Source organism: Engystomops pustulosus, chromosome 1 (assembly GCF_040894005.1).
Source record: "Engystomops pustulosus chromosome 1, aEngPut4.maternal, whole genome shotgun sequence".
NCBI classification, from domain to species: Eukaryota; Metazoa; Chordata; class Amphibia; order Anura; family Leptodactylidae; genus Engystomops; species Engystomops pustulosus.
The window spans coordinates 351663-364196 of NC_092411.1; the positions used below are offsets into that span (position 1 = coordinate 351663).

Consider the following 12534-nt stretch of genomic DNA (forward strand, 5'->3'; position numbering starts at 1 on the left):
CCCCCGGCCACGCCGCTCCCTCGCTCGCCTCCTGCCCCGCCGCTCCCTCGCCCGCCCCCTGCCCCGCCGCTCCCTCGCCCGCCTCCTGCCCCGCCGCTCCCTCGCCCCCCCTGCCTCGCCGCTCCCTCGCTCGCCCCCCTGCACCGCAGCTCCCTCGTCTCCTACCCCGCAGCTCCCTCGCCCGCCCCCTGCCCCGCTGCTCCCTCGCTCGCCCCCCTGCCTCGCCGCTCCCTCGCTCGCCCCCTGCACCGCAAGTCCCGGGCAAGTCCAAAGGAGCTGAGACATAAGAGGGAATCTCATTGGTTCCTCTATAGTTTTCCTTTTTTACTGCCCGATGGGAAAATCTATTAGATTTTTTTCTTTTGAGGGAAAAGGGAATAAAGAAAATCCTAGGATTCAGTGCGAGGTCTCTCAGGTTTATCGTGTGGACATGGAAACGTTTCCTGTGTGTGAGTCTTTTGATGCAAGAGCAGAGAGGACTTTTGGGTGAAGCGCTTCCCGCATGGACATGAGAAGGGCTTCTCCCCCGTGTGAATTCTCTGGTGCCTAAGGAGATCTGATCTTTGGATGAAACATTTCCCACATTCTGAGCACAGGAACGGCTTCTCCCCCGTGTGAGTTTTCTGATGTAAAATTAGAGACGACTTTTGGTAAAAACACTTTCCACAAACTGTACATGAAAATTGTTTCTCCTTTGTGTGAATTTTCTGATGTTCTAGAACGCTCGATTTCTGCGTAAAACATTTGCCACATTCTGGGCATGGAAAGGGCTTCTCCCCTGTGTGGGATCTCTGATGGTCAACCAGATAGGATTTCCAAGGAAAACACTTCCCACATTCCGGACATGAATACGGCCTCTCTCCTGTGTGAATTCTCTGATGTGTAACAAGATTTGTTTTCTCGGTAAAACATTTGCCACATTCTGTACATAGAAATGGCTTCTCCCCCGTGTGGGATCTCTGATGGTCGACAAGATAGGATTTTCGAGAAAAACACTTCCCACATTCCGAGCAGGAAAATGGCTTCTCTCCTGTGTGAATTCTCCGATGTACAACAAAATTTGATTTTTTAGTAAAAGATTTTCCACAATCGGAGCAGGAATACGGCTTCTCTCCTGTGGGATTTCTGTGACGTCTGTGATTCTTATCGAGGCCGACAGTCTGTGATGGTAGGTCTCGTCTGTGAGGGGCTGCGGGATCATCTGCATATAGATCTTGTGTGACACCACGAGCTTCTGCGTTACTATAGGAGGAGATTTCATGTCCCTCTGAGCTCCTGGCGCAGTCATCTGCCAAAAACAAAATGGATTTTACCATTTGTAAATAATATAACGTGAAAAAACTCTATAATATCATAAAAGATTTTTACACCATCATTAGTGGCGCCGGACACTACTTTTCCATCATGTAGAACAGCAGATATGAAGGAATCTGCATCATTATAGGTAACAAATGTGTAACAGAAGGAAAACTTGGACCTGGGAATGGACGGCAAAGAGAAAATCTTCCTTTTACCTCCAGTTTAAGGCCCGTTCCACACTTGCGAGTGTGATGTCATGTCAGTTCACTCCCGCGGTGCAGCGTTCGGGCCGTGCGTTCCCGGCAGCATGTGTTGCGAGTTCATTGCATCACACTCGCAAGTGTGGAACGGGCCTAAGGCGTCTGATATTCTATCCCATAAAAGCACAGAGTGCAATGACAATGGTGGAGACACAGAACGTGGGCTACTAGATAATGAGATGAGGCCACAGGAGTGCGCGGTTATTACTTGGGTCACGATATCTTTATATAATAATAATTTGTTATTTATATAGCGCACACAGATTACGCAGCGCTGCCCAGGGATTGTCACATCAGTCCCTGTCCCCATGGAGCTCACAATCTAATCATTTATGTTTTGCAGTGTGGGAGGAAACCCACGTAAACACGGAGAGAACATACAAACTCTATGCAGATGTTGAATTATATGTGTAACCTTCATCCTGCCCCAGCCATGGTCCTGCCGTTACACTGCTCCCCTTCTCTGTGCTGCTAAACGGGGATCGTATGAGGGAGAAGAAATGGCGACAAGCAGAACCTTCCGACTGGAAGTTTAGGGATTGATATAATAGAATCACAGAATATAACGAGGGTCGGGGTGTAAGTTACTTCCAGACACAGTCACAATACAAAACAACACAACTTTATCGATCCCCTGGGGGGAGGTTATTTTGTACACAGTGTTCTGGCGATTGTTACACAGTTAGAGACGGTTATAACGATACAAATATACATAGGCCTCTCACTCAGCCGATCCAGTTCTCTGCGCTGTACTGAAGAGACCCAACCGGGTCAAAACATCGTACAGCGCCGTCTACAGAGGGGAGTCCACTCCTTCTGGAATAAATAGACTGGTTTGGATTTAATCCCATGTTATTAGGCTCCCTGAAGGTCAGGCTTGATGTCATGGGAGCCACCCTACAAGAGGGTCCTACATCACAACATCCCGGTACAAATGTCATTACACAATCACGTTTTACGCTCCAGAGCGAGAGGACTAGAGGGTTACATGTAGTGGTCACTCCTCACCTGGGGGGACATGTGCCGGGGCGTCCTCCTCACACTCCTCACCTGGGGGGACACGTGCCGGGGCGTCCTCCTCACACTCCTCACCTGGGGGGACATGTGCCGGGGCGTCCTCCTCACACTCCTCACCTGGGGGGACATGTGCCGGGGCGTCCTCCTCACCTGGGGGGACACGTGCCGGGGCGTCCTCCTCACACTCCTCACCTGGGGGGACACGTGCCGGGGCGTTCTCCTCACACTCCTCACCTGGGGGGACATGTGCCGGGGCGTCCTCCTCACACTCCTCACCTGGGGGGACATGTGCCGGGGCGTCCTCCTCACACTCCTCACCTGGGGGGACACGACCAGGGGCGTCCTCCTCACACTCCTCACCTGGGGGGACACGTGCCGGGGCGTTCTCCTCACACTCCTCACCTGGGGGGACACGTGCCGGGGCGTCCTCCTCACACTCCTCACCTGGGGGGACACGTGCCGGGGCGTCCTCCTCACACTCCTCACCTGGGGGGACATGTGCCGGGGCGTCCTCCTCACACTCCTCACCTGGGGGGACATGTGCCGGGGCGTCCTCCTCACACTCCTCACCTGGGGGGACATGTGCCGGGGCGTCCTCCTCACACTCCTCACCTGGGGGGACATGTGCCGGGGCGTCCTCCTCACACTCCTCACCTGGGGGGACATGTGCCGGGGCGTCCTCCTCACACTCCTCACCTGGGGGGACATGTGCCGGGGCGTCCTCCTCACACTCCTCACCTGGGGGGACATGTGCCGGGGCGTCCTCCTCACACTCCTCACCTGGGGGGACATGTGCCGGGGCGTCCTCCTCACACTCCTCCTCATCACTCACACACGTCTCTTCTTTTATGGTTACGGCCACAACATCCAGACTCTCCGGATCCTTCTCCTGACTCAGAGGCTGCAACAAAATATAAAGGAACATGAGGGAAACGCAAGAAGTTTCTGCTTCATCTGCAGATTATAGGAGACATCTCCACCTACCTGATCCTCCTGTGCAGGACGGGGACATCTCTCCGGGGATCTGCTCTCCCTGGATGGAGGGACTGTAGGGATCACATACACAGACTGAATTCCTTCTTCTATACAGATAATACAGAGGGGACACGTGTCTATAGTCCTGTCTATTACCTGGTGATGCAAGGCTCCGCGGCTCCTGGTAGCGCTCCTTGTGTCCTTCTACATACTCCCACTCCTCCATGGAGAAATAGACGGCCACATCCTGACACCTTATAGGAACCTGACACACACAATGGCTACAGTCATCCCCCGGAGCCTCCATTACTGGATCATGTCCCAGCATTCCCAGCAGTGTCACCTCTCCAGTCAGCAGCTCCGTCATCTTCATGGTCAGTTCTAGGATCTGGTCATGTATCAGGGGGTGAGGCCGGGGGATGGGGCGCAGGGGTCCCCCCCATTCTTCATACACAGGGGCCGGACAGCGCTCACTAGACGTCTTCTTCACTAATGTGTAATCCTGGTTATGGGGAGACAGCGGGATAATATCCCCACATCCATGTCCCATCCCCCACCACCACATGATATGGGGGGCTCTCACCTCTCCTGTCAGCCGGTACAGGATCTCTAGGGTGAGGCGCAGGACGCTCTCCGCCATCTTGTCCCCCCCTCTCTCCATCAGGTGAATCCTGCGATACAGAAGATTTCGGCTGCGGATCCTCTGGTATAGGAATCTCAGTTACTCAGGACATTGATCTTCCATGAAATGAACCTAAAAACAAAGAAGAGGAGAAGATGTGATAAGATGCTCCAGATGTCAGTATAGGGGAAGGAGCCGGATAGAGGGGGAGGATACAGAACATACAGAAGGGTATACAGTATATACAGGACATACAGAAGGGTATACAGTATATACAGGACATACAGAAGGGTATACAGTATATACAGGACATACAGAAGGGTATACAGTATATACAGGACATACAGAAGGGTATACAGTATATACAGGACATACAGAAGGGTATACAGTATATACAGGACATACAGAAGGGTATACAGTATATACAGGGGATGTACAGGACATACAGAAGGGTGTACAGTATATACAGGACATACAGAAGGGTATACAGTATATACAGGACATACAGAAGGGTATACAGTATATACAGGGGATGTACAGGACATACAGAAGGGTATACAGTATATACAGGGGACATACAGGACATACAGAAGGGTATACAGTATATACAGGACATACAGAAGGGTATACAGTATATACAGGACATACAGAAGGGTATACAGTATATACAGGGGATGTACAGGACATACAGAAGGGTATACAGTATATACAGGGGACATACAGGACATACAGAAGGGTATACAGTATATACAGGACATACAGAAGGGTATACAGTATATACAGGGGATGTACAGGACATACAGAAGGGTATACAGTATATACAGGACATACAGAAGGGTATACAGTATATACAGGGGATGTACAAGACATACAGAAGGGTATACAGTATATGCAGGACATACAGAAGGGTATACAGTATATACAGGGGATGTACAGGACATACAGAAGGGTATACAGTATATACAGGACATACAGAAGGGTATACAGGACATACAGAAGGGTATACAGTATATACAGGACATACAGAAGGGTATACAGTATATACAGGACATACAGAAGGGTATACAGTATATACAGGGGATGTACAGGACATACAGAAGGGTGTACAGTATATACAGGACATACAGAAGGGTATACAGTATATACAGGACATACAGAAGGGTATACAGTATATACAGGGGATGTACAGGACATACAGAAGGGTATACAGTATATACAGGGGACATACAGGACATACAGAAGGGTATACAGTATATACAGGACATACAGAAGGGTATACAGTATATACAGGGGATGTACAGGACATACAGAAGGGTATACAGTATATACAGGGGACATACAGGACATACAGAAGGGTATACAGTATATACAGGACATACAGAAGGGTATACAGTATATACAGGGGATGTACAGGACATACAGAAGGGTATACAGTATATACAGGACATACAGAAGGGTATACAGTATATACAGGGGATGTACAAGACATACAGAAGGGTATACAGTATATGCAGGACATACAGAAGGGTATACAGGACATACAGAAGGGTATACAGTATATACAGGACATACAGAAGGGTATACAGGACATACAGAAGGGTATACAGTATATACAGTACATACAGAAGGGTATACAGTATATACAGGACATACAGAAGGGTATACAGTATATACAGGACATACAGAAGGGTATACAGGACATACAGAAGGGTATACAGTATATACAGGACATACAGAAGGGTATACAGTACATACAGAAGGGTATACAGTATATACAGGGGATGTACAGGACATACAGAAGGGTATACAGTATATACAGGGGATGTACAGGACATACAGAAGGGTATACAGTATATACAGGACATACAGAAGGGTATAGTAGGGTATACAGTATATACAGGACATACAGAAGGGTATACAGTATATACAGGACATACAGAAGGGTATAGTAGGGTATACAGTATATACAGGACATACAGAAGGGTATACAGTATATACAGGACATACAGAAGGGTATACAGTATATACAGGACATACAGAAGGGTATACAGTATATACAGGGGATGTACAGGACATACAGAAGGGTATACAGTATATACAGGACATACAGAAGGGTATACAGTATATACAGGGGATGTACAGGACATACAGAAGGGTATACAGTATATACAGGACATACAGAAGGGTATACAGTATATACAGGGGATGTACAAGACATACAGAAGGGTATACAGTATATGCAGGACATACAGAAGGGTATACAGGACATACAGAAGGGTATACAGTATATACAGGACATACAGAAGGGTATACAGGACATACAGAAGGGTATACAGTATATACAGTACATACAGAAGGGTATACAGTATATACAGGACATACAGAAGGGTATACAGTATATACAGGACATACAGAAGGGTATACAGGACATACAGAAGGGTATACAGTATATACAGGACATACAGAAGGGTATACAGTACATACAGAAGGGTATACAGTATATACAGGGGATGTACAGGACATACAGAAGGGTATACAGTATATACAGGGGATGTACAGGACATACAGAAGGGTATACAGTATATACAGGACATACAGAAGGGTATAGTAGGGTATACAGTATATACAGGACATACAGAAGGGTATACAGTATATACAGGACATACAGAAGGGTATAGTAGGGTATACAGTATATACAGGACATACAGAAGGGTATACAGTATATACAGGACATACAGAAGGGTATACAGTATATACAGGACATACAGAAGGGTATACAGTATATACAGGGGTCGGTCCCGGTCTCTGTTGCCGCTCACTGATCTCCGTCCTGTACTGTATCCTGGAGCTTCTCCTGTTACAGGACCTGTGATGATGTCATCGTCATGTGATCAGCCATGTGTGCGGGAGGAGTCAGGGAGTCACATGACCGGGTCTGTTCTGCAGGAGTATATGGCCTGTATGTGTGTCACAGGGACATAGCAGGGCTGTATATGTGTAGTGAGGATGTAGTAGGTGTGTATATGTGTAGAAGAGCTGTATATGTGTAGTGAGGATGTAGTAGGTGTGTATATGTGTAGCAGAGCTGTATATGTGTAGTGAGGATGTAGTAGGTGTGTATATGTGTAGCAGAGCTGTGTGCGTGTAGCAGAGCTGTGTGCGTGTAGCAGAGCTGTGTGCGTGTACTGTCATGGCCAGAAGATGTGAGAATGACACAAATCTCCTCCTGTCACATGATGTGTCCCTCTGGTCTGTCAGATGTTTATCACATACAGAGATACAAGTGCAATCATATTATGGGGAGCAGAAGCTTTTATTGTCAGGTGGGAGGAGTTACTGCAGCCAGTCAGTATCTGCAGGACCTCTCCTTCTTCTCCAGGACCTCTGCAATTCTCCCTGGCAGCTCTCACTCACCTCCTGCACCAGATCCTGACTGATCGCCGTCCATTCCTGCACTATCACTGCTGCATTCTGTCACAATGTGTTGGTGTTTGTTTGTCCCCCGTCTCCTGATGATTGACCACAAGTTCTCAATGGGATAAGATCCGGGGAGTTTCCAGGCCATGGACCCAGAATCTCTGTGTTCTGTTCTCGGAGCCATGGACCCAGAATCTCTGTGTTCTGTTCCCGGAGCCATGGACCCAGAATCTCTGTGTTCTGTTCCCAGGCCATGGACCCAGAATCTCTGTGTTCTGTTCCCTGAGCCATGAACCCAGAATCTCTGTGTTCTGTTCCCGGGCCATGGACCCAGAATCTCTGTGTTCTGTTCTCGGAGCCATGGACCCAGAATCTCTGTGTTCTGTTCCCGGAGCCATGAACCCAGAATCTCTGTGTTCTGTTCCCGGGCCATGGACCCAGAATCTCTGTGTTCTGTTCCTGGGCCATGAACCCAGAATCTCTGTGTTCTGTTCCCGGGCCATGGACCCAGAATCTCTGTGTTCTGTTCTCGGAGCCATGGACCCAGAATCTCTGTGTTCTGTTCCCGGAGCCATGGACCCAGAATCTCTGTGTTCTGTTCCCGGGCCATGGACCCAGAATCTCTGTGTTCTGTTCCCGGGCCATGGAGCCAGAATCTCTGTGTTCTGTTCCCGGGCCATGGACCCAGAATCTCTGTGTTCTGTTCCCTGCACCATTTAGTTCTCCCCTTTATGGCCGGTGCTCCATCATGCTGGAGGAGGCTCTGCTCATCACCATCTGCTCCTGGAGGGTCGGGAGAAGCGGCTCCTGGAGGACATTCTGCTCCATTCCTTATCCATGGAGGTGTTATTAGGCGATTCCCTTGGCTGAGAAGCCCTGATGGTTTCTGGAGAGAGGCGGCTTCTTCTCTTCCCTCCTGGACACCAGGCCTTGCTCCAGGAGTCTCCGCAGTGTCACAGTGCGTGCAGATGCCTCACACCTGCTGCTGCCATTCCTGAGCTCTGCGATGCTGGGAGCCCCATCCCCAAGCTGAGACACTTGTAAGAGACGCTCCTGGCGCCTGAGGTGCAATCTTTCTCGCTGCGATACTCTTCCCTGTTCGGCCAGGGAATGATGACGCAGTGCAATGATGACGCAGTACAGCTACTGCACAGGAGCCAAACCGGCATCGGGGGTCGCGGGATGTCAGCGGTAATCTACCATTGACATCCCCGGCTAACACCCGCGGTCGGGAGAGACACATGCAGGATATCGGGGCAGGATCTTAGTGACTCCCCGCACAGCGCATTATACACGGACAATGCACTTACATGCACCAGGAAGAAGAAGGTGAACTCCTGGGACCTGAGCGGAGAAGCGACACATGCAGGATATCGGGTGCAGGATCTTAGTGACTCCCCGCACAGCACATTATACAAGGACAATGCACTTACATGCACCAGGAAGAAGAAGGTGAACTCCTGGGACCTGAGCGGGGAAGCGACACATGCAGGATATCGGGCGCACGATCTTAGTGACTCCCCCGCACAGCGCATTATACACGGACAATGCACTTACATGTACCAGGAAGAAGAAGGTGAACTCCAGGGACCTGAGCGGGGAAGTGACACATGCAGGATATCGGGCGCACGATCTTAGTGACTCCCCGCACAGCGCATTATTCACTGGCAATGCACTTACATGCACCAGGAAGAAGAAGGTGAACTCCGGGGACCTGAGCGGGGGAAGCGACACATGCAGGATATCAGGTGCAGGATCTTAGTGACTCCCCGCACAGCGCATTATACACGGACAATGCACTTACATGCACCAGGAAGAAGAAGGTGAACTCCAGGGACCTGAGCGGGGAAGTGACACATGCAGGATATCAGGTGCAGGATCTTAGTGACTCCCCGCACAGCGCATTATACACGGACAATGCACTTACATGTACCAGGAAGAAGAAGGTGAACTCCAGGGACCTGAGCGGGGAAGTGACACATGCAGGATATCGGGCGCACGATCTTAGTGACTCCCCGCACAGCGCATTATACACTCACCGGCCACTTTATTAGGTACACCTGTCCAACTGCTCGTTAACACTTAATTTCTAATCAGCCAATCACATGGCGGCAGTGCATTTAGGCATGTAGACATGGTCCAGACAATCTCCTGCAGTTCTCCCGAGCATCAGTATGGGGAAGAAAGGCGATTTGTGGCCTGTGAACGTGGCATGGTTGTTGGTGCCAGAAGGGCTGGTCTGAGGATTTCAGAAACTGCTGATCTACTGGGATTTTCACGCACAACCATCTCTAGGGTTTACAGAGAATGGTCCGAAAAAGAAAAAACATCCAGTGAGCGGCAGTTCTGTGGGCGGAAATGCCTTGTTGATGCCAGAGGTCAGAGGAGAATGGGCAGACTGGTTCGAGCTGATAGAAAGGCAACAGTGACTCAAATCGCCACCCGTTACAACCAAGGTAGGCAGAAGAGCATCTCTGAACGCACAGTACGTCCAACTTTGAGGCAGATGGGCTACAGCAGCAGAAGACCACACCGGGGGCCACTCCTTTCAGCTAAGAACAGGAAACTGAGGCTACAATTTGCACAAGCTCATGGAAATTGGACAGTAGAAGATTGGAAAAACGTTGCCTGGTCTGATGAGTCTCGATTTCTGCTGCGACATTCGGATGGTAGGGTCAGAATTTGGCATCAACAACATGAAAGTATGGATCGATCCTGCCTTGTATCAGCGGTTCAGGCTGGTGGTGGTGTCATGGTGTGGGGGATATTTTCTTGGCACTCTTTGGGCCCCTTGGTACAACGCCACAGCCTACCTGAGTATTGCTGCTGACCATGTCCATCCCTTTATGAGCACAATGTACCCTGTAACATCTGATGGCTACTTTCAGCAGGATAATGCGCCATGTCATAAAGCTGGAACCATCTCAGACTGGTTTCTTGAACATGACAATGAGGTCACTGGACACAAATGGCTCCACAGTCACCAGATCTCAATCCAATAGAGCATCTTTGGGATGTGGTGGAACGGGAGATTCGCATCATGGATGTGCAGCCGACAAATCTGCGGCAACTGTGTGATGCCATCATGTCACTATGGAGCAAAATCTCTGAGGAGCTTCCAGCACCTTGTTGAATCTATGCCACGAAGAATTGAGGCAGTTCTGAAGGCAAAAGGGGGTCCAACCCGTTACTAGCATGGTGCACCTAATAAAGTGGCCGCTGAGTGTACACGGACAATGCACTTGCAACATCCCCCACCGGGGCCTAGCCCTTGAGGTGCGGCCTGGAGTCAGCCGGGGCCCGCGGTACCGGAGTGGCTGGCGGTTGCGGCCTAAGCACGCTGTTGTCACGGTGCTTGGTACAGGGGAACCGGAGGGCTGTCCTACAGCCTGGCAGGTCTCCAGCAGGGTGGTGTTGGCAAGAAAATGATATGGGAGCGGCTGCTATAGCGGATCTCCCTGGGGCAACCCCTTAATGACCCGAGGGTGAGTCTCTGGGTGATGGACAGGGTGCCGGTGATGAAGGCAGCCGTATTAGCAGGGACCAGACGGAGGCAGAAGTTGAAGCAAACAACTTACAGTTTATTGCAACCGGCAGGAACTGCAGGAAACGTGCCTTTAACAGGTAGGTAGGGTGCCGAGATGTGAGTTGGAGGGAGCCTCAGGAGATAGTTCACCAGCCTGGATGTAGAGGGCAGGCTGGGGGGCAGCTGTGTCCTTATAGGAAGCTTCAGCTTGTCCTGTAGAGCTTCAGGTATCACCCTTGAAGGTAGGAATGATACCCCTTTCCTCACTACACTACTCTAGTCTAATAGCTCCACTCTTCAGAGGCAGGGGCTAGGCTCTTCCTGCTCTGGTATGGGCTAGACAGAGTTACACTCGCTCACTCACTACATAGACTGAGAGACTTCTCTCAGTCTCACTCTCTAAGAGTGCTTGCTGAAAGAACTCTGGAAAGACTTCTCCTCTCTTCTCTCTCCTGAGAGAGACTTCTCTAGAACATTCCTCCCCAGAGGTTTTATTACCTCCCTTTGGTCAGGTGGTGGCTGCTCCTCCAATCACATCTCAGCTACAGAGCACAGGATGTAACACATACATTGGTTGACATAATTACATCATACATTAACATCTGCCTTGCCAGGCAGGATTAACCACTGCAATTTCCCTTTGATCCTACAAGGACCATGTAGTGTAATGTGATGTTACCTACAGGTGGGACGTATTCGCAAGCACTACCTCGCCATTGCATCGGCGAGGGTGTTGCATACCCCGGGGGCAATTGAAAGAGCCGCCCTCGGCTCGACTATAGATGTTTTGGGGCACAGAGGGGGCTAAGGGCACTTCTAGGAAGTGCAGGCTATGTGAGGTGTAGGGACAAACCGCCCATGGTCCTGGAGACAGGCACCTGGGTTGGTGTCGGACTAAGACAAAAATATAGCTGTATGACAGTTGGTCGCTGACGCCATTAAACCGAACTGTACAGTAGGAAAGGTGTGGTGTCATGTCCTGTAATCCACTCCTTGCACCAAGGCCTGTATATTTGTTTTATCAACGCTTCTTCCCTGGCGGCAATTATATAGTGTATATATGCATACATTGGCATATGTGACACAATAAAACATTGTACTACATAGAGACGGTCCGACACAGCCACTCTACAACCTGAAAAGCCTATTAAAGGGTTAATGCAGACTACTGGCAGATATGACAGTGTGCAACAGGTTAGCAAAATCACATTGGCTGAGCAGCCCAATGGGTACACATCTTATAACATAACGTTACAGATAGATAGGCTACTCAGAGTAGCACGGTAGCAAATGTCTCTTTTCCTGCAAAGAAAAGGCATAAAAAGTGCAAACAGAATGTCCATACCTAAAAAGGAAGGCATTAAGTGCAAAATAATCAGTCAATAGACATAGCAACTTTTCCTTGGAGTATCTGGCAA

At 49.6% G+C, this 12534-nt stretch overlaps 2 protein-coding genes across 2 annotated transcripts in view; both read right to left on the minus strand.

Moving 5' to 3' along the window:
• Positions 1-209: 209 nt before the first annotated feature.
• LOC140114334 (uncharacterized) overlaps positions 210-12534 on the minus strand; it is a 52953-nt gene continuing 40628 nt past the window's right edge. Inside the window, exon 10 of the mRNA XM_072132699.1 lies at positions 210-1119. Coding sequence (XP_071988800.1) covers positions 390-1119 — 730 coding nt within the window. The 3' untranslated portion in view covers positions 210-389. The remainder of the gene's footprint in view (positions 1120-12534) is intronic.
• On the minus strand, positions 1299-7069 carry LOC140114282 (uncharacterized). Its single transcript, XM_072132695.1, has 5 exons — positions 6940-7069; positions 3895-4305; positions 3708-3816; positions 3561-3622; positions 1299-3477 (listed from the first exon to the last, which is right to left on the minus strand). The coding sequence occupies exons 2-5, from the start codon at positions 4210-4212 to the stop codon at positions 2557-2559; spliced, it is 1410 nt and encodes a 469-aa protein (XP_071988796.1). The 5' UTR covers positions 4213-4305; positions 6940-7069; the 3' UTR covers positions 1299-2556.

Excerpts from the sequence above, each read along its gene's own strand:
- LOC140114282 (XM_072132695.1), bottom strand. The coding sequence starts at position 4,212 with ATGGAGAGAGGGGGGGACAAGATGGCGGAGAGCGTCCTGCGCCTCACC. Across the intron at positions 3,817-3,894 it reads CGGAGCTGCTGACTGGAGAG|GTTCCTATAAGGTGTCAGGA; the intron begins GTGACACTGCTG and ends TGTGTGTGTCAG. Across the intron at positions 3,478-3,560 it reads GTCCTGCACAGGAGGATCAG|CCTCTGAGTCAGGAGAAGGA; the intron begins GTAGGTGGAGAT and ends ATTTTGTTGCAG.